Below are 20597 nucleotides of genomic sequence, written 5' to 3'. Positions count from 1 at the left end.
AGTGTCTTGGCTTTCCATGCCTGAGAAACTCTCATGGGTTTTTTAGCCAGATCCAAATCCCTTAAGGGCTGATTCTGAGGCCAGAGTGCTGTTTAGGGCATCTGCCATTCCGAGTCTGCTGTGTATCCTGCTTCCCATGTTGGATCGTTCTCTCCTTTTTAATTCTATCAGTTATTATCAGGTCTCCAGAAGACACTTCCCATTGGGACAGGAAAAGAATCAGAGAAGAGAAGAAGTGATGAGATCCAGGAAGAAAATCAGGAGCGAATTGTGTCAGGGAAGCAGAAGGAAGTTGGATGTAAGTTACAAAAGACTGCAGTTAGGTCATGGAGGATGAGAACTGAGAACTGGCCATGGACCTGCTAACCACACACCACCGTTGGTCATTAAGAAGGGACTCTTGTAATTTAGAGTAGTAGAAATGGAAAACAATTTGAGAGGCATTAGAATCATGTAAGAAAATTTTAAGTTATACACAAAATCTTGGGAAATTGAGGTGTTTCAAGGAAGTTTTATAGCAATTTAAAATAAGCACACTGAACTCTTTCTAGTGTCCCTAATAACTCTAATCCAACACAGAAGATAAGACTGAAGTTAAAGGGTCAGTCTAGAAGAAGCATAGGGACCAAATTTCTTGTTGCTGCTGCTGTTACTTCTATATTTGCACCTATCAAACAAGGAAACATATTGCCTTTCCCAGACAGCATGAGAGACAGAAGGCTGAGAAACACACATCTGCCAACAGGCAAAAAAGTTCAATCCTGACAGCCTTTTTAGACCTAAGATTCCTCCAGGATGCCAGGAACCTACCCAAAAGCAGTAACCCCACTTAACAGAAGAGAAAAGCAAGGAACAAAAAGGCCAAGTGCTTGCTGGTGGAGAAGAGAGTAAATGACAAGTCAGATCTCCTGCTCGCTCCAAGTCTGTCCTCCCTCCCTACCTCCCCCCACTCCTGATTATATCTACTAAAACTACCTTTATAAATGTTTCAATGAATCTTATCTTCATGCATTGGGTTAGCAAGACTAACTCCCTACTGATAATGCAAAATAACCCTGAAATGTTTCATGCCTCTCTGATAAGCCAGAAATTGAACTTTCAGTCTCCTTTTGGACTGTGATGATTTGATCTTTCACCTCTAGTAAAAATCTCATAGCTGTACTTTTAAAGTTAGTAATGAGAGCTTCATTTGCTTTCCAAGCAGATAGAGAACCTTTTTTTAAATACACTCGGACTGCCATGACCTTCATCTATGACTTAAAGAGTTCACCACATGTGATCATTTTCATTGCTCAGGAGACACCCTTAAATTATCTTTGAAGAGATTTGGGTACTGACTCCATTGATGAAATTAATACACAGGCACACATGGGTGCGTGTGCACACACACACACACACCACTTTTACTTGTATCTTTCTTCCAATCCAAAGTCAAAACTTTTAAAAAATATGTATTTTTAATTCAATATGACTATCAAAGGGTTCTAAAATCGTTCAACCTGCTAAATGAAATATAATAAAAATGCCAGCAAAATATGTTTCATTTAAGAAACACACTGAGTGGAGTTTCTAAGATGGCAGAATAGCGACAGGGTGCACTGATTTATGTGGGGTAAAACTAACAGAAGTGGAGAAAGTGCACTCTAGGGGTAAAGCTGCAGGAGGAACTGCCGTAGAGATCCTGCTAAAGCAGTAGAAACAGCCTGGACCCGTGAGGAAGGAGCAGACGCATGGCAAGGTACAGTGAGACAACAGAACACCCAGCTGTTTGGATCTGGGAAAGAGGATGTCTGCCCTGGCCAAACAGATCAGATTGGACTTGCAGGGCCCATGATGCTGTTGATACATCAGGAGGCACAGCTTAGTGAACTGTACCTTTCTGAGTCCAGCTGGGATCCCTCAGGACAGCAAGGAAACTGCTCATGGGGAGGTGGGAGGGAAGCAGCACATCTCTCTCTCTCCCCTCCTCCCTCCTACAACAGTGACCTGCAGCCAGTGGTGGGAGGGCTGGTACCATTTTTGGACATAGGCATGTAGTGGTCACCCCAACTTGAATGCACACACCCAGCAACTGTTGGGGTCACCCTCCACCCAGTTAGCAGGGGCACCCACAGCAGTGCAAGAGCAAGTGACAGAGACAAGTCTCCACTGCACCAGCTGTACCCACCTGGCAATGGGGGGGAGGAGCCATCCCTAAGGAAGGGAAGTGCTGCCTGCAGGACTCTCCTATGCACCCAGCACACTAAGCAAGGCTGCAGCTAGCGGGTATTGTGTGTGACTGTGATCCAGAGATCTCACAAGAGAGAAAAACCTGTGTACCCCACTGGCATCAAATCTGGTTGGGAGGAGAAGAATCGATCCAGTGGGCTGGAACATATGAGGACAGTGGCTCTGGGAGCGCCTCAGTTCAGGTCAGGATGGGCTAGCCAGGCAGAGTGGCTCCACTTGTACTCCTGGATCATGGAAGCCCTGGCTGCTCAGACTAAGAAAATACTGTGATCCCTTGAAAGGAGATAGGGTATGGCTTGGATCAGGGCACTCACAGAGTGTTGTGGTACACTCTCAGAGTTCCTTGGTTGCCTACAGCAGTTCATAGTGGAGGGAACAGTGCTCACAGGAGGGGCGAGGCAGATCATATGTGTGTTGGAGTGGAAGAGACACACTGGAGGCTAATACCTGGGCTCTCCTCAGCTTGGAAGAGAAGGAGTGATCACACCAACAGAGGTGACCATTCCTCTCCATCCAGTTAACCAGAGGAACACTAGCACGCCCAATTTGGGTATTACCCCAGATACTTGCTCCATCCTGGAGCACTGACCAGAACTCCCTGGCCACACCCACCACACACCTCATGGTATTCACTGAAAGAGTAGAATTTCCACTAATCCACAGAGGCATAGCTCAAAGATAAAAAGCCAGCAGAGAAAAAAAAAATTCCACAAATGCCTAAAAATAAATGCAAAAATTCAAGAAACAAGAATAAGAAAGACACTATAACCTCCACAAAGGAGTACAACATTTCACTATTAGAATGTGAAGATAAAGAGATTGAGGAAATGCTAGGAATGGAATTCAAAAAACTAATCATAGGATTACTCAAAAGTAATAAGAAGCAAATTCCTGAGCCAAAGAAAACCATATGATAGGAATGAAAAATTTTCCCATGAAATTTTAATTTTAAAGAGAAATCAAGGCCGGCGCCACGGCTCAATAGGCTAATCCTCCACCTAGCGGCACCAGCATACCGGATTCTAGTCGTGGTCGGGCACCAGATTCTTTCCTGGTTGCCCCTCTTCCAGGCCAGCTCTCTGCTGTGGCCCGGGAAGGCAGTGGAAGATGGCCCAAGTGCTTGGGCCCTGCACCCCATGGGAGACCAGGAGAAGCACCTGGCTCCTGCCTTTGGATTAGCGCGGTGCACTAGCCGCAGCGCACCAGCCGCAGTGGCCATTGGAGGGTGAACCAACGGCAAAAGGAAGACTTTCTCTCTGTCTCTCTCTCTCTCACTATCCACTTTGCCTGTCAAAAAAAAAAAAAAAAAAAAAGAAGAAGAAAGAAATCAAAATGAAATACTAGAAATGAAGAATTCAATCAATCAAATAAAAAACACAGTAGAAAGTCTTAACAACAAAGTTGGTGAGGCAAAAAAAATAATATCCGAGCTAGAACACAAATCTCTAGAAATTTTAGTCACACCAAAAACAAAAAAAAAAAAAAAAAGAAATTAGAAAACTTAAAAACAGTGTTGGAGATATATGGAATACTATCAAACAACCCAACATACAGGTCATAGAAGTGCTTAAAGTTGTGGAAAAAGAGAAGGGAAGAGAAGGCCTTAGTGAAATAATTACAGAAAATTTCCCTAACCTAGAGAAAGGAAGGTCCAAGTACAAGAAGCACATAGAATTCCTAATAGACATGACCAGAAAATATCTTCACCACAACACATTGTAGTCAAACTTTCCACAGCAAAGCATAAAGAAAAGATTCCAAAATGTGCATGAGAGAAATGCCAGATTATCTTCAGAGGATCTCCGATTAGATTCACAGCTGACTTCTGATCAGAACCCTACAGGCTACAAAACAATGGCAAGATATGGTCCAAATCTTGAGAAAAAAATTGTCAATCTGGAATACTGTACCCTGCAAAGCTCTCATTTATGAATGAAAGTGAAATAAAGACCTTCCATAACAAACAGAAATTGAAAGAAAGTTGCTACACACGGAAACACAGAAACCCACCATTGTGAATGAATGCACAGACAGAAAATCACAAAAGAAATCTATAGTAAACAATAGGAATATTCATGGGAAAATGGTAGGGCCAAGTAGTTACTTATCAATAGTTACCTTGAATGTAAATAGTCTCAATTCTCCAGGTAAAAGATACAGACTGACCAAAATGGATTAAAAAATAAGACTCATCTATTTGCTGCCTACAAGAAACACACCTCACCAACAAAGATACACATAGACTGAAAGTGAAAGTATGGAAAAAGACATTCTATGTAAGTGGAAAAATAAAAGGGCAGGTGTAGCCATCCTAATATCAGACAAAATAGATTTTAAACAAAAACTGTTAGAAGAGACAAAGAAGGATACTATGTAATGATGAAGGGATCAATACAACAGGAAGGTATGACTATAATAATTGTAGAGTGTCTGGCTACTTAAAAGATTTGTTAACATACCCAAAAGGAGACAAAGACTCCAATACAACAGTAACAAGGGACTTCAACATCCCACTTTCATCAATGGATAGATCAAGCAGCCAGAAAATCAACAAAGGAACAACAGAGCTAATTGACACTATGCATCAAATGGACCAAATTGATATCTACATAACTTTTCACTCCACAGTTGGAGAATACACATTCTTAGCAGTGCATGGAACTTTCTCCAGTATAGACCATATGTTAGGCCATAAACCAAGTCTCAGCAAATTCAAAAAAATCAAAATCATACTATGCACCTACTGTGATCACAATGGATTGAAGCTCGAAACCAACAATTCAAGAATCTTAAGAACATACGCAAGCATATGGAAACTGAACAACATGCTCCTAAATGAACTGTGGGTCATAAAAGAAATCAAAACAGAAGTTAAAAAATTTCTGGAAACAAATGAAGATGACAATAGCTTATATCAAAACTTTGGGGATACAGAAAAAGCAGTGTTAGAGGGAAGTTTATAGCAATTAGTGCCTACATCAAGAAACCAGAAAGCCATCAAATAAATGAGTTCTCAATGTATCTCAAGGACCTAGACAAAAGCAACAAACCAAATCACTAATTAGTAGGAGGAAAGAAATAATTGAAATTAAGGAAGAAATAAAATTGAAACCAAAAAAATATACAAAAGATCAATAAAAAGAAGAGCTGGCTTCTTGAAAAAATAAAAAAAACTGACACACCATTGGCCCAATGCACAAAAAAAAAAAAAAGAGAAGACCCAAAGAAACAAAATCAAGAAACGAAAAAGGAAATGTAACAACAGATACCACAGAAATAAATAAAAAAGAATCATCAGGAATTACTATGAAGAGCTGTATGCCAACAAATTGGGAAGCCTAGAAGAAATGGAAAAATTCCTAGACAGATACAACCTACCTAAGTTGAGTCATGAAGGCAAAAAATACCTAAACAGACCAATAACCAAGACAGTGATTGAATCAGTAATAAAGACCCTTCCCACAAAGAGAAGCCCAGAAAGTCCATGACCCGACGGCTTCACTGCTGAATTCTACCAAACATTTAAAGAAGAACTGATTCCACTTCTTCTCAAGCTAGTCAAAACAATTGAAAGGGAGGAAATCCTCCAAAACTCCTTCTGTGAAGCCTGAATCACCTTAATTCCCAGAGCCAGGAAAAGATACGACAGAGAAAGAGAACTACGGACTAATAGTCCTGATGAAAACAGATGCAAAAATCCTCAACAAAATACTAGCCAATCAAATCCAACAACACATCAGAAAGACCATTCACCCAGACCCAGTGGGATTTCTTCCTGGTATGCACGGATAGTTCAACATCTGAAAATCAATAAACATGATTAAACACCTTAATAAGCTGAAGACCAAAAACCATAATTATCTCAATAGATGCAGAGAAAACATTTGAAAAAATTCAACACCCTTTTATGATAAAAACCTTAAGCAAATTGGGTATAGAAGGAACATTCCTGAACATAATCAAAGCCATTTATAAGAAACTTATAGCTAGTGTCCTGCTGAATGGGGAAAAATTGGAGGCATTCCCATTAAGATCTGGAACCAGATAAGGATGCTCACTCTCAGCATTGCTATTTAATATAGTCCTGGAATTTTTAACCAGAGCCATTAGGCAAGAATAAGAAATCAAAGGAATACAGATAGGGAAGGAAGAATTCAAACTATCCCTATTTGCTGATGTCATGATTCCATATATAAGGAACTCAAAAGACTCCACAAAGAGACTATTGGAACTCATAAAAGAGTTTGGTAAAGTAGTAGGATATAAAATCAACACACAAAAATCAATAGCCTTTGTATACACACACAATGCCATAGCAAAGTTATGAGGGAACTTACAGAATGGGAGAAAATATTTGCAAACTATACAGCTGACAAAGGATTAACTTCCAGAATCTATAAAGAGCTCAAGAAACTCAACAACTACAGAACAATTCAATTAAGAAATGGGCAAAGGACCTGAACAGATACTTTTCAAAAGAGGAAATTCAAATGGCCAATAGACACATGAAAAAATGCTCAGGATCACGATCAGTCAGGGAAATGCAAATCAAAACCACAATGAAGTTTCACCTCACCCCAGCTAGAATGGCTGTGTTATAGAAATCAACAAAGAAATGCTGGCAAACATAGGGGGAGAAGGAAACCTTAATCCACGGTTGGTGGGAATGTAAACTGGTACAGCTACTATGGCAAGCTGAATACAGACCCACCATATGACCCCGCCATCCCACTCCTGGGAATTTATCCAAAGGAACTGAAATCAGCATATGAAAGAGTTATCTGTATCTCCATGTTCATTTCAGCTCAATTTATAATAACTAAGATATGGAATCAACCCAGATGTCCATCAACTGAAGACTGGATAAAGAAATTATGGTATATATACACCATGGAATACTCTACAGCAATAAAAAATGAAATCCTGTCATTTTCAACAAAATGGATACAACTGGAAACCATTATACTTAGTGAAATACCCCAGTCACAAAAACTCAAATACCACATGGTCTCTCTGATCTGTGGTAAATAATAGAGTACTTAAAATGTAATCTATAGGAGTTAAACTGACATTTTGAGATGCAATGACTTTGAACAGCCCTTGCCTTGACTGTCAGAGAACAATGATTTTCTTATTTGTTTGTTTTTGTTCTTTCCTTCTTTTTTTCTTCATACTAATGGGTGAACTCTTTACTTAGTGTAGGGTTAAGGAGTATAAAAATTAACTGAAAATTTATTTGTGTAAAAAATAATGGGAAAGGAAGAGGGAAGAGGAAGAAAGGCAGGAGTATGAGTGAGAGGGAGTTAGGGGAAGAAGCGTTATGTCCCCAAATCTGTATATATTAAATGCATGAAGTTGTATTCCTTAAACAAAATAATTTAAAAAAAAAAAAAAGAAAAAAAGCAGCACACTGAATCCTAGACTAGGCAAGGTGACAGCCTCCTGCCTACAAGCAGCGAACACAGTCCAGACTCTTTTTTTTTTTAACTTTTATTTAATGAATATAAATTTCCAAAGTACAGCTTATGGATTACAATGGCTTCCCCCCCATATCGTCTCTCCCAACCGCATCCCTCCCCTTTCCCACTCCCTCTCCCCTTCCATTCACATGAGGATTCATTTTCGATTCTCTTTATATACAGAAGATCAGTTTAGCATACATTAAGTAAAGATTTCAACAGTTTGCTCCCACACAAACATAAAGTGAAAAATAATAGATGATTTTTTAAATGATGATGAAATCAGATCAGACCTATTGTCATGTTTAATCCCAGCGAGAGTCAAGTTGGGAATTGCTAATTTCTTCTTTTTTTTTTTTTAACAGAAGATCAGTTTAGTATACATTAAGTAAAGATTTCAACAGTTTGCACCCCCATAGAAACATAAAGTGAAATATACTGTTTGAGTACTCGTTATAGCATTAAGCCTCAATGTACAGCACATTAAGGACAGAGATCCTACATGAGGAGTAAGTGCACAGTGACTCCTGTTGTTGACTTTACAAATTGACACTCCTGTTTATGGCATCAGTAATCTCCCTATGCACCAGTCATGAGTTTCCAAGGCTATGGAAGCCCCTTGAGTTCTCCGACTCTTATCTTGTTTAGACAAGGTCATAGTCAAAGTGGAGGTTCTCTCCTCCCTTCAGAGAAAGGTACCTCCTTCTTTGAAGACTTGTTCTTTCCACTGGGATCTAACTCACAGAGATCTTTCATTTAGGGTGTTTTTTTTTTTTTTTTTTTTTTTTTTTTTGCCAGAGTGTCTTGGCTTTCCATGCCTGAAATACTCTCATGGGCTTTTCAGCTAGATCGGAATGCCTTTAGGGCTGATTCTGAGGCCAGAGTGCTGTTTAGGACATCCGCCATTCTATGAGTCTGCTGAGTATCTCGCTTCCCATGTTGGATCACTCTCCCCTTTATTTATTCTATCGGTTAGTATTAGCAGGTACTAGACTTGTTTATGTGCTTCCTTTGCACAGTCCAGACTCTTAAGCTGATGTCCTGGCTGTCCCACACAGCTGGGAGTTGTGACCTCACTTGGAATGTGTTTTGTGAGGTTTGGAACATGAAATAGAGGTTTTGAATAGCATGAAATCACACTAAATCTAAGTTCCTCAAAGGCGGGCATCAGATTGTCGGGTCTCAGAACTCAACACCCCAAAATATGGGCCTGCGCATGCTGACTTGCTCTGAGTTGAAGGAGACAAGTGGGCCTCAGAACCAAGGTCTCTCTTATCTTCCCCTCCCTCCTGTTCAGTCCCTCTGTTTCCCTCTGAGCGGTTCACGGAAACTAAAATTCCTCTCCCCAGAAACGAGTCATAGAAGCTGCAAGGTCACTCTGGACCTTTCTTTCCTGTTGCCTGAAGTAGATCCTGGCGTGTATTGCCCCATACCCGGCGGTTAGGGAGGAAGGAACGTCTCACAGAGATAGAGGAAATAAAGTGAACAAACAGGTCCTGCTAAGTCCCCACGCTTGTGCATTAGCATTACATCCAGCCACTCTTCTCCACAGCTCGCCACTGCTTTCAGCAGACTTAGCATAAAAATCCAGCTCTCCCTGGTTCTTTCATCATCCTTGCTAAAGCCTCCCATGTTATATAAAACTCTGGTTACAATGTCTTCTGATTTCTTTTGTTGAGCAGTCTATCATGATCTTTGTGATGGCTTAGCAAAAGATGACTTGTTCTCCCCATAAATCTTATTCTCCATGGTGGGAAACAGTGTCTGGAGTAAAGTGAGTGCTTAACTATTGGCTGAACTCCACTTTCTATTTCTAAAGATAACTGGTATACACAGAAGTGTTCTTTATGCTTTAAACTGTACATATATGTTTTACACATCTTTTGTAGATAAGAGAGATTTCAGAATTTTCAAAAGAAGATTGAGGTCTGCCCACCACATTCTAACTCAACAGATCTAGGGTAGACATGAAGTATTTAGGCATATTTTTCTAATCACCTAGGTAATGCCAATTCAGGTAATCCATGCAATTCATTTTGAGAGACAAACAAATATAAATAACATGTCCAAAATCAGTACACTGTTATTAGTGTAGAACCTGCCTATTTTCATAGTTTAAATGACCAGGTTTAGCCCTAACACAGAAAACAGACTTTAGGTAAACATCACCCCTCCATCTGACTGAGAGCTCCTTTCTAACTTAGACTGGCTTTTTTCCATTGCACTTCTTAATGTCTTTCTTTTCTTTCTCTTCCAAGAATTGAAGGCAGAGATCCATAACTATATACTTCTTCTACTTGTTCTAATACCCAGAATCACAAAATTTCACATACAGCTTTGCAACTTCATTCTAGAGTTAAGACCTCATTTTTACTTACATTTTTAGGTTATTCTTGTAGCTGAATCCTTCTCTTTCTCGGGTTCCATAAGAAGAAATATTGAGGTAAAAGAAGAGTGCATCTTATCCCAAATCCTGCCTTATTTCTCACTAAACACCAGCATAAATGGCAAGGAAATGAAATATTTCTATTGTGACAGTATGAAAACCACTGAAGTCTCTCTTGAGAAAACAGAGAAACAACCTTGATTTCTTAAAAAAAATTCCATTTTTTATTTTGTTTTTCTTGAAAGGCAGAGTTACAGAGAGAGAGAGAAGAAACAGAGAGGAGAGAAAGAGAGAGATCTTCTATCTGCTGGTTCACTCCCCAAATGGCCACAATGGCCATAGCTGGACCAGGCTGAAGCTAGCAGCTCAGAGCTTCTTCCAGGTCTTCCCACCAAGAACTTGGGCCATCTTCTGCTGCTTTACCAGGCACATTAGCAGCAAGCTGGAACAGAAATGGAGCAGCCAGGACTCGAACTGGTGTCCAAATGGGATGCCAGTATCATAGGTGGAGGCTTAACCTCCAACACTGGCCCCAGAATTTCTTTTCTAAAGTCATCCTGGGACAGGCATTTGGCTGAGCAGTTAAGATGCCCATATCTCACACTGGGGTGCCTGCATTCAATACTCACCTCTAGTTTCAGCATTCTGTTAATGCAGCCCCTGGGAGGCAGCAGCGATGGCTCAGGTAACTGGGTTCCTGCAACCCATATGGAGAGTGATGGCATCCCTTTAAACTTGACATTCACACTGAGACAAGTAGTCTTCTTAGACTTTGTTAAGATTAAAAATCATTTCTGTTATTACAACTTAAGTTACCTTTATTTCAGTGAGCCAACCAGAATTTATAATAATTTTAAGCAGCCGAAGGAACTCAATGTATGTGCATAACAATGTTTATACACTGGAAAGCCAGTATATCCTTTGGGTATTTATGTTAAACTTTAAAAAAAAAGATTTCTTTATTTATTTGAGAGGTAGAGTTAAAGAGAGGGAGAGGGAGAAACAGCGAGACTGAGATCTCTCTGCTCGTTCACTTTCCACATGGCTGTAATGGCCAGCTGTGGCCACTGAGGACATACAGGGAGTGAACCAGGTTATGGGAAGTTTCTCCCCCCACCCCCCGCCTTTTCATTAATTAATCAAAAGGGAATCCCTGTGGTAGTTACAATAAGGCAGAGTAACTACAACTTCAATACAATGATTCTCTTAACAAGTCTCACAAAGTTTAAAACTTTGCAAGGCTTTTGGGAAACATACTGAATTTTATATTAAACAAATGTACATGGTTTTAAACAATGAATAGGAGTTTATTCTATGTCTCCCAGGTTAGATAAGTAATAAAATATTTTTATCTATCTTCTCATATTTGGCAATAAAATTAGGATTCACCAAGTCTTATTACTTTTTTTATTATTTAAAAAAGAACTAGGGGTAGGCATTTAGCATAACAGTAAGAAACCACTTGGGAGGATGGCACTGTGGCTTAGCAGGAAAAGCCAACGCCTGAAGCGCCGGTATCCCACGTGGGCCCTGGTTCTAGTCACGGCTGCTCCTCTTCTGATCCAGCTCTCTGCTGTGGCCTGGGAAAGCAGTGGAAGATGGCCCAAGTCCTTGGGCCCCTGCACCCGTGTGGGAGATCTGGAAGAAACTCCTGGCTCCTGGCTTCAGATCAGCCCAGCTCCAGCCATTGTGGCCAATCGGGGAATAAACTAGCAGATGGAAGACCTCTCTCTCTCTCTCTCTCTCTCTGCCTCCCCTTCTCTCTCTGTGTAACTCTGACTTTTAAGTAAAATAAATAAATTTAAAAAAAAAAGAAAAGAAACCACTTGGGATATTTGCACACCATATCAGAATGCCTGGTTTAAGTCACAGCTCTTCTGATTACAGCTCTCCTGCTAATGCACATAGTGGCATATTTACATATCACATCTTTATATATAATATGCGCATGTTTATTGTACCTTGTGCCTCCTGTGAGGCAGCAGGTTCAAGTAGTTGGGTCCCCACAACCCAGGTGGGAGAGCTGGATTGGATTCCTGGCTCCAAGCTTCAGCCTGGCCCCAGCCAGTCCCAACTATTCCTGGCATCTGAAAAGTAAACCCACAAATGGAATCTCTCTCCCTCTCCCTCTCTCTTTTTCTCTCTCTCTTTCTCCCTCCCTCCAAACACACACACACACACACACACACACACACACAGCTTTCAAATGCATGAAAAAGAAATACATAGGGGCCAGCGCTGTGGCACAGCAGGGTTAACGCCCTGGCCTGAAGTACCGTCAACCCATATGGGCACCAGTTCCAGTCCCGGCAGCTCCACTTCCAATCCAGCTCTCTGCTATGGCCTGGGAAAGCAGTAGAAGATGGCCCAAGTCCTTGGGCCCCTGAACCCACGTGGGAGACCTGGAGGAAGCTCCTGGTTTCGGATTGGCACAGCTCTGGCCGATGTGGCCATTTGGGGAGTGAACCATTGGATGGAAGACCCCTCTCTCTCTCTCTCTCTCTCTCTCTCTCTCTGCCTGTCCTCTCTCTGTGTAACTCTGACTTTCAAATAAATAAATCTTTTAAATAAATAAATATATAAAAAATGGACATGTCCACACACCACACACTCACAACTACCTGCATCACCAGCTAGACTACGTCAATAGCGCACTGGGTCATTTTGTAATTTTGAAAAACTGCATTTAAAAAATTGGTATTAATAAATAACAATCACAAAAAAAAGAATTCAACTATATTTCTAGTATTTATATAAAATAATCTAAAAGTAAAAAAGGCACAAAATAAAACTGTTAGTTCTAAAAACAGTTTCATGTTAGGGCCAACACTGTGGTGTAGTAGGTTAAGCCTCCCCCAGCAGCGCTGGCATCCCATATGGGCACCAGTTCAAGTCCTGGCTGCTCTACTTCTGACCCAGCTCCCTGCTAATGTGCCTGGAAAAGCAGCAGAGGATGGTCCAAGTGCTTGGGCCCCTGTACGTTGGAGACCTCCTGGCTTTGGATTGGCCCAGCTCCGGCCCTTACAGCCATCTAGGGAGTGAACAAGCAGATGGAAGATCTCTCTCTGTCTCTCCCTCTCTCTGTCTTTAACTCTGCCTCTCAAATAAATAAATAAATCTTTAAGAAAAAAGTTTCATGTAAATACCTAAAGGATATGCTGGCTTTCCAGTGTATAAACACTGTCATGCACATACATTGAGTTCCTTCTGCTACTAAAAATATTATAAATTCTAGTTGGCTCACTGAAATAAAAATATCGTGAGTTGTAATAACAGAAATGATTTTTAAGCTTAACAAAAACTAAGACGACTACTTCTTGTCACAGTCTGAATGTCAAACTTAAAGGGATGCCATCACTCTTTGAATCATGTTAAAATCTCTTAGTAATCAATAATTCTACCAAAAAGTCATTTAAAATTAAAAGCATATATAACAGGAAAAAAATTTCCTCCTAAGTTATCTAACAACTTACAAAGTAAGTAAAAGAATCATTTCAAATGATACCACTGTATCTACATACATCCCCAAGTCATTAAAAGCAAATATACTGCACAACCACACTTTCTTTACTAAATGAGAGTATACAAAAACATGCACATATTATATATAAAGTTGCGGTAGGCACATATACCAAAACATTCACTTAACATAAAGAAGTTAGTAACAAAAAGTCCTGGAGGAAGAAGTTTTTGGACATATCATAAACACTGCCAAGTACAGTCAGTTTGAAAGGAGAGTGCAATGCGGAAACATGCCACAGCAATTCTACTATCATGGTGAGACAGGAAGCCCTTCATGCAAGGCAAAACAGAACTGCAGGGAGGTGAGATCCGAACCTTCATCTAGCAGGAGGCGGGACCAGCTGTCCACGGGGCATAAAAGACTCATGAAATCATCTGGTCTGCCCCTGCGAAGGAAGCCACAGGTGGGACTCGAGAGTCAATAAATCTATAGCAGGCTGATTATGAAGTTGATAATTTTGTACGGACTGCAAATGATGTTATAAATAACCAAACGGTTCTTGGCAGAATAACCAAAACAGGTTCACCACCACTGACTGGGCATCCGGCACAGGATCCAGCTTTTGGACCTCTCCATTTACACCTACCAACAGATTCACTTTCCACCCTTTGATAAGATTTTTCCCGATACACCATACAAGAGATGGATCTTCTCTTACATTTACTTCAATGAAAGCCCTCAATCAATTATCCAATAACATTATTTAAGAAATACATTAAACTTAAAATCTACTGTCTTGTCTTTTAGATTATTTCTCCCATAATCTGATGTAAATGTGAAATAGTCTATTCATTTCACATCAGAAGATATGACTAAACTGGACCCTGCAGACTTTATTTCTGAAATTTGATTTTCAAGATTGATGAAAAATTATATCTTACTCCTCAGGTCTACAAAGCCACTTGATAATCTTGAGGGTCCACAATATAAACACTTAAAGAAGTAAACCCATGCTTTTACCAAATAAGACAGGTATTTCTAAATTCCACATTATTAACCTGCTACTTCAATGTAAATAATTTAAATATCTACTGAGGAATCGACATGTAAATACATTTCAAAAGAATCCAGTGCTATATGTTAATGTCAAGAAAATGGATGAACTTTGAAGTCATACCAAAGTCATTTAAGAACAAAAAGATTTTTCTAGTCTTTTAATTTAAATCCATGTAGAATATATACTTCTTACAGGAATCACATTAGAAAGTGATAAATGACACCTTCAAGTCAATTAACATTTGTCTTACACATACCATAAAAGAACTATATATGAAATTCTTCCAAGGCAAAAGAAGGAAGAAAACCATAGTGGGCATTAGTGCAAGACTCCTATAACTCCTTTCTCTCTCTCTAATTTTGTGGCAACTAAAAATAATTACCTGGCTTAATAAAGTCAATACCACTCATACTCCAAGAATTTAAATGCAGCAAAGAGAAAACATACAGCCATGATGCCTGGCTTCACTTTCAATACATGTCTATGGGTGTCAGTTAGGATTTTAGTGCTGACTCCCAACCCTACCACAACTTCAAGCCAACCCACTCTCCTCACTTAGAGGAAAGCAGCACACTTCTCGTCTCAAACGTTGATACCACCTACCCCATCATCCAGCCCAACTGCTGACTCTGCTTCCTACCCGTTAATAAAAGCCATTGAACAGGACACCCAAGTGCACCCCTTGTGTCCACCTACATGCACCTTTGTCTGCACACTCTACCATCCCTTCTATCATTCTGAATGGTCCAAGTTCTTACTGAGACTCATAAAACCTGGCTGCATTCTCTCTCAGTTGGTCAAATATATTACTCTACTACTTGCTCTTTCTCCCTTATATCAATAGTTCTGTCTCTACTGTACCATTCTCACCAAAATGGAAATATACTGTCATAGCTGCACTTAAAAAAAAAAAAAAACATATCTCCATTCCTCTCCTTTTTATCACTAAGAACCTCAAAGCTACCTGTAATTCTTCTCTTTCCATTTTTCTTCTTTAGTTTTTCTGTTTGCTTGCTTTGTTTTGAGCCCACTACAAACAAGCTTTTGTCCCAATGCTCCATCAAAGCCACTCTGCTAAGGTCCCCGATAATTTCTATTTAGCATAACTAAAATATAAAATGGTACAAATAGTTTGGAAAATAGTTTGGCAGTTTTTTAGGATGTAAGAACATAGTGATTCTTCCCACCCTACACTCCCTCCCATCTACACTCCCCCTCCCTCCTCCTTCCTTTCTTAGTTTTTCTTTTAATTTTTATAATGACTTACTTTGTTTATTTTATGATCATAAGCTTAAGCCTCCACTAAATAAAGAAGTCAACAAATAGTAAGAAAAAAAAAACAGTGTTCTTAGAAAGTTAAACATATATCTGTGGTAAAAGAATGCTTACATAGTGGTAAACTGTCCATCTCAGAAGGTCTTAGATGATTTATAACTATAGATGATTCTTCCTTGCACTAAAATATAAACCTACCAGATGACTGAGTCATTCCACTCCTAGCCATTCCTAAGAGAAATGAGCATACATATCCACATTAAGATGTGTCCATTGATATTCACAGCCTAAAACTAGAAACTGCCCAGAAGTCCATCAACAGGCAAATGGATAAACTGGTATATGCCTACAAAACAACACTACCTAGCAATAAACATATAATATTGATGAATCTCAAAATATATAACTGTGCTGAGTAAAAGAAGCCAGAAAAGAAAAATAAAAGAATACTTATTGTATGACATATTGAATACTTATTGTACTTATATAAAACTCCAGAAAGCACACACAAGTCTACGGTGACAGAAATCAGGTCAGGAGGGGTCATGAGAATGGGAGGAAGTGATGTCAAAGGGTACAAGGGGACTTCTGAGGGTGGTGGGTAGCTTCTTCATCTTGATTTCAGGGTCACAGGTGTACACATATGTTAAAACCTTAAATTGCTTAGATTTTTGCAGCTTATTGTATGCTTTATTAAGCCTATTTTAAAAAATGCAGCAAGGATTCAATAAATTTAAAAATTTTTTACTTTATTTAAAAAGCATAGAGACAGAGACAGAGAGAGCTTACTGGTTCAGACCCCAGATGCCTGCAATACCCAAGGCTAGGACAGGCCAAAGCCAGGAGCCTGAAAATCAATCCAGCTCTCGCACGTGGGTGGCAGGGACCACTTCAGGCACCATCACTGCCTCTCACGGTGCACATTAACAGGAAGCTGCATCGGAAGGATATCCAGGACTCAAACCACACCCGGAATACAGGCATCAAAAGAGGTGTATAACCACTAAGCCAAGTGCTTGCACTTCATATTTCTTAATCACATTTAATAAACTTATTCTAAAAGAGAAGATAGCAGGCACTTCATAAATACTTTTTGAAGGATTAAGTAAGTACCAATGAAATAATATTAAGAAAACAGAATCATAGCAATGAATTGAAGTGGGAACCAACTCATTATATCTTCATTCAATAGTATTCTGAACGAGAAAATAAAAGTGGAAGAGGAGGAACAAGCTTTCCCAAAAGCTCCTCAGTATGAATCGCAAGGCCTTTCTGCCACAAAGACACACTTTTAAAAGCTTCTGAAATGGGCGATTGCTACCCCAATGCACAAGCACGTTTTGTCACTGTCCCCGAGCAGTCGGATAATTTCTTTGAACTTGTCCTAGAGAACTGGCCTGAATGCTCTTGTTATGGCCTCATCACCAACCTTTCCCCCTGCCCATTTGGATGGGTTTTGGTTTCTTAGAAACTAAAGAACAGCCATAGGAGCTGTCCTCTGTGAGTCTTGGATGAAAAGTCCTTTTCCTTGGAATCTTCAATCCTCTGTGTCCCAACCTCCCACTGAAGTAGAGGAAATCACCAATGCTTCTTTATTCATCTCCTTTGCTCCTCTCTTTGAAATTCCAAATTCTATTCATGACCACAATCTGAGCTTCCCCCTGGTACATGAACACACCTGGCTCCTTTCATCAGTGGCTGCAGTTACGAGTTTTCGGCAACATGACTCATTCAGGTTTAAAACTACGTTCAAAACACAGCATGCACTTAAGTATAAAGTTAGCCCCCATGACTCACCTCATTTCCACCAACTGCTTTGGTTAAAATCACTGCAGAAGACACAGGGGGAGGCATGCAACCTACTGTCTGCAAACTGAAAAATAAAAGAAAATTCAATTACAGGGCTTTTTCAATCACAAACAGCTTTCACTTCATTCACTCTAAAATGGCAGAGCTGACCAAATGAAGACAGAACAGTGTTAACTGATGCACCTGCCCTTCTGTGTTTAGACAATTCTACACGAGGTGACCTGGCCTAGAAGATGCTCCAAATGCACAGGCTCCAAGCTCTCATTTCATCCCTCAGGCTTTGAGTGAGTTTATTTTTAAGTTATTTAAGCTCTTTTATATAACTCAAAAAGACAGGGAAGAGCATTTACCCTAGCGATTAAGATGCCAGTTAGGTTGCCCCTGCCCCACATCAGAGTGCCGTGCTAAGGCACCATCTCCTGACTCCAGCTTTCTGCTAAAGCAGACCCTGGAAGGCAGTGGTGATGGTTCAAGTGATTGGGAGAACTAGACTGAATTCACAGCTCTTCTCTTCCCCACTATTGAAGGCAAGTGGTGAGTGAGCCAGCAGATAGGAATGCTAGGCTCTCTCTCTCTCTCTCTCTCCTTCTTTTTCTCACCCCCCCCCCCCCGATAAATAAAATCTTTTCAAAACTTAAAAAAAATATATATAGCTACTTAGGGGCCAGCATTGTGGCATAGTGGTTAAAGCCACCATCTGCAGTGCCGGCATCCCATATGGGCGCCAGTTTGAGTCCCAGATGCTCCACTTCCGATCCAGCTCTTTGCTATGGCCTGGGAAAGCAGTAGAAGATGGCCCAAGTCCTTGGGCCCCTGCACCCACGTGGGAGACTGGAAGAAGCTACTGGCTCCCGGCTCCTGGCTTTGGATTGGCCCATTTCTGGCTGTTGAGGCCATCTGGGGAGTGAACCAGCAGATTGAAGATCTCTCTCTCTGCCTCTGCCCCTCTATAATTCTGCTTTCAAATAAATAAATAAATCTTTAAAAAAACCCAGCTACTTATAGTGAGTATATAATTCACTAAAAGATAATCAAAATTATTCAGAATTTGGTAGGTATATACAGTCTGAGATCATTTTCACATAAAATAAAATCTTTTATTTGCTTTCTTTTCTAAGAAGTCCTTTGGTTTAAACTTCGAAACCACTTCCAAATTCAAAAAAATAATATAAAACACAAGTTTACATTTTTGGATTTCTTTCTATAAAACAGCATTTCTCAAACTTACACTTCATAAAAGATGTTATAATAAAATTATAGAAACAGGCATGATCCAATCATAGATTGTTTCACTCGTACTTGAACAAATTCTAATATATCTATCTTCAATCCAATTCCCATGATAGAAAACAAACTACATGACAAGCAAATTCAAATATGAGTAGTAAATTCAAACACTAAAATTTTTCTTTTTTTTTATTTTTATTTTTTTGACAGGCAGAGTGGACAGTGAGAGAGACAGAGAGGAAGGTCTTCCTTTGCCGTTGGTTCACCCTCCAATGGCCGCTGCAGCCGGCGCGCTGCGGCCGGCGCACTGCGGCCGGCGCACCACGCTGATCCGATGGCAGGAGCCAGGAGCCAGGTGCTTTTCCTGGTCTCCCATGGGGTGCAGGGCCCAAGCACCTGGGCCATCCTCCACTGCACTCCCTGGCCACAGCAGAGAGCTGGCCTGGAAGAGGGGCAACCGGGACAGAATCCGGCGCCCCGACCGGGACTAGAACCCGGTGTGCCGGCGCCACTGGCGGAGGATTAGCCTAGTGAGCCGTGGTGCCGGCCAAAACACTAAAATTTTTCTAAAACTACGCATAATTCATATAGATGTGCCTTCTGGGGAAAGCAAGTAGCTGCCTTGAGTAGAAAGTCCACATGGGGCATAGAGGACTCAATCTGTCAGACTTACATGGATTTTGAATGGGTGTGAACACAGATTATTTTTATTCATTTTTATAAAATATATCACCTAAACTTTAAAAAAAGTTTTCATTTATTTGGATGTTTTATGGAATTTCCATCTCAATTTAATTCAATGTCATCTTCTTTTACAGTCCAGTTTTCTAAGAGATGCTGATGTAGTCTGTGATCTTACAAGTGACCAACCTCTGACCTTCCTATTTGTTCATCATCATAATCACTAATACCTACTGAGCATTCATCATTTGTAGTAGATACTACTCTAGATGCTTTACATGTACTATGTCACTTATTCCTCGCAATAATTTAAGGTGAACACTATTATTCTTCTCATTTTGCCAGAAACTGAAGTTGAGACATAAGTTAGGTAACTTTTCCAAACTCACAAAGCCAGCTCTCTAGAGTTAAACTTTAACTCTGGCACCCAGGTCTTCTATCTCCCCACCACCTACACTAGGGACAGGTTCACTGAGGTATTTCCAATCATTCTAACTTTTTGAATCCTTTCCTCTCTGGCCCTGTCCTTTCTATATACAAAAACAAAAACATGGAATTCTCCCCATTCTTAAAGACCTAAACTATATAAACAGAATATACACGACATCCATGAACAAGATGCTACACAGAAGTATTAAAAAGACATTATTCCTGCCTTCATGGAGACAGCAGATTCAATACATAAATGTACATAACTAACAGAAAAGGTAGACTGTTGCCTCCGCAAACTACAATCCTCCTTCTTCCACTGTGTCTCACTGTTGGCCTTCTTCAAAGAGTAATCTACTTCTATCACCCTCCACAGATCGTTCTCTCTTAACTCTTCTGGAATGCAACTTCTGTCCTCTCTACTAGAAAAAGCAGCAACTTGAAAAGGAACCAGTGATTTTCAAATGTCCGATTCCAAAGTCTGCTTTCCCATATTCATTCTACTCCCATCCCTGCTTGTCAGGGTATTATCTTTGCTTGGTTACTATTGTACTTCACCACCCTAATTTATCTTCTTTCCCT

The 20597-nt window shown here is 40.2% G+C and overlaps 1 protein-coding gene across 7 annotated transcripts in view; it reads right to left on the bottom strand.

Moving 5' to 3' along the window:
• SLC10A7 (solute carrier family 10 member 7) overlaps positions 1-20597 on the bottom strand; it is a 290033-nt gene that overhangs the window by 249706 nt on the left and 19730 nt on the right. For 5 of the 7 annotated variants that reach the window (XR_011378229.2, XR_011378233.2, XM_002716919.6 and 2 more), the window contains one exon: positions 17667-17742. Coding sequence is in view for 5 of the 7 variants with exons in the window: in XM_002716919.6 (XP_002716965.1) it covers positions 17667-17742 (76 nt within the window). In the remaining 2 variants the exon portion in view is untranslated. Of the gene's footprint in view, positions 1-10275; positions 10517-12598; positions 13983-17666; positions 17743-20597 lie in introns of those variants that run through there. The other 2 variants (XM_089302404.1, XM_051820020.3) reach the window with 2 other exon arrangements.

Source organism: Oryctolagus cuniculus, chromosome 8, assembly GCF_051225735.1.
Source record: "Oryctolagus cuniculus isolate XC-2025 breed Fujian yellow rabbit chromosome 8, ASM5122573v1, whole genome shotgun sequence".
NCBI lineage: Eukaryota > Metazoa > Chordata > Mammalia > Lagomorpha > Leporidae > Oryctolagus > Oryctolagus cuniculus.
The sequence above is the reverse complement of the archived record's forward strand: the minus strand, read 5'-3'. Positions and strand labels throughout refer to the sequence as shown.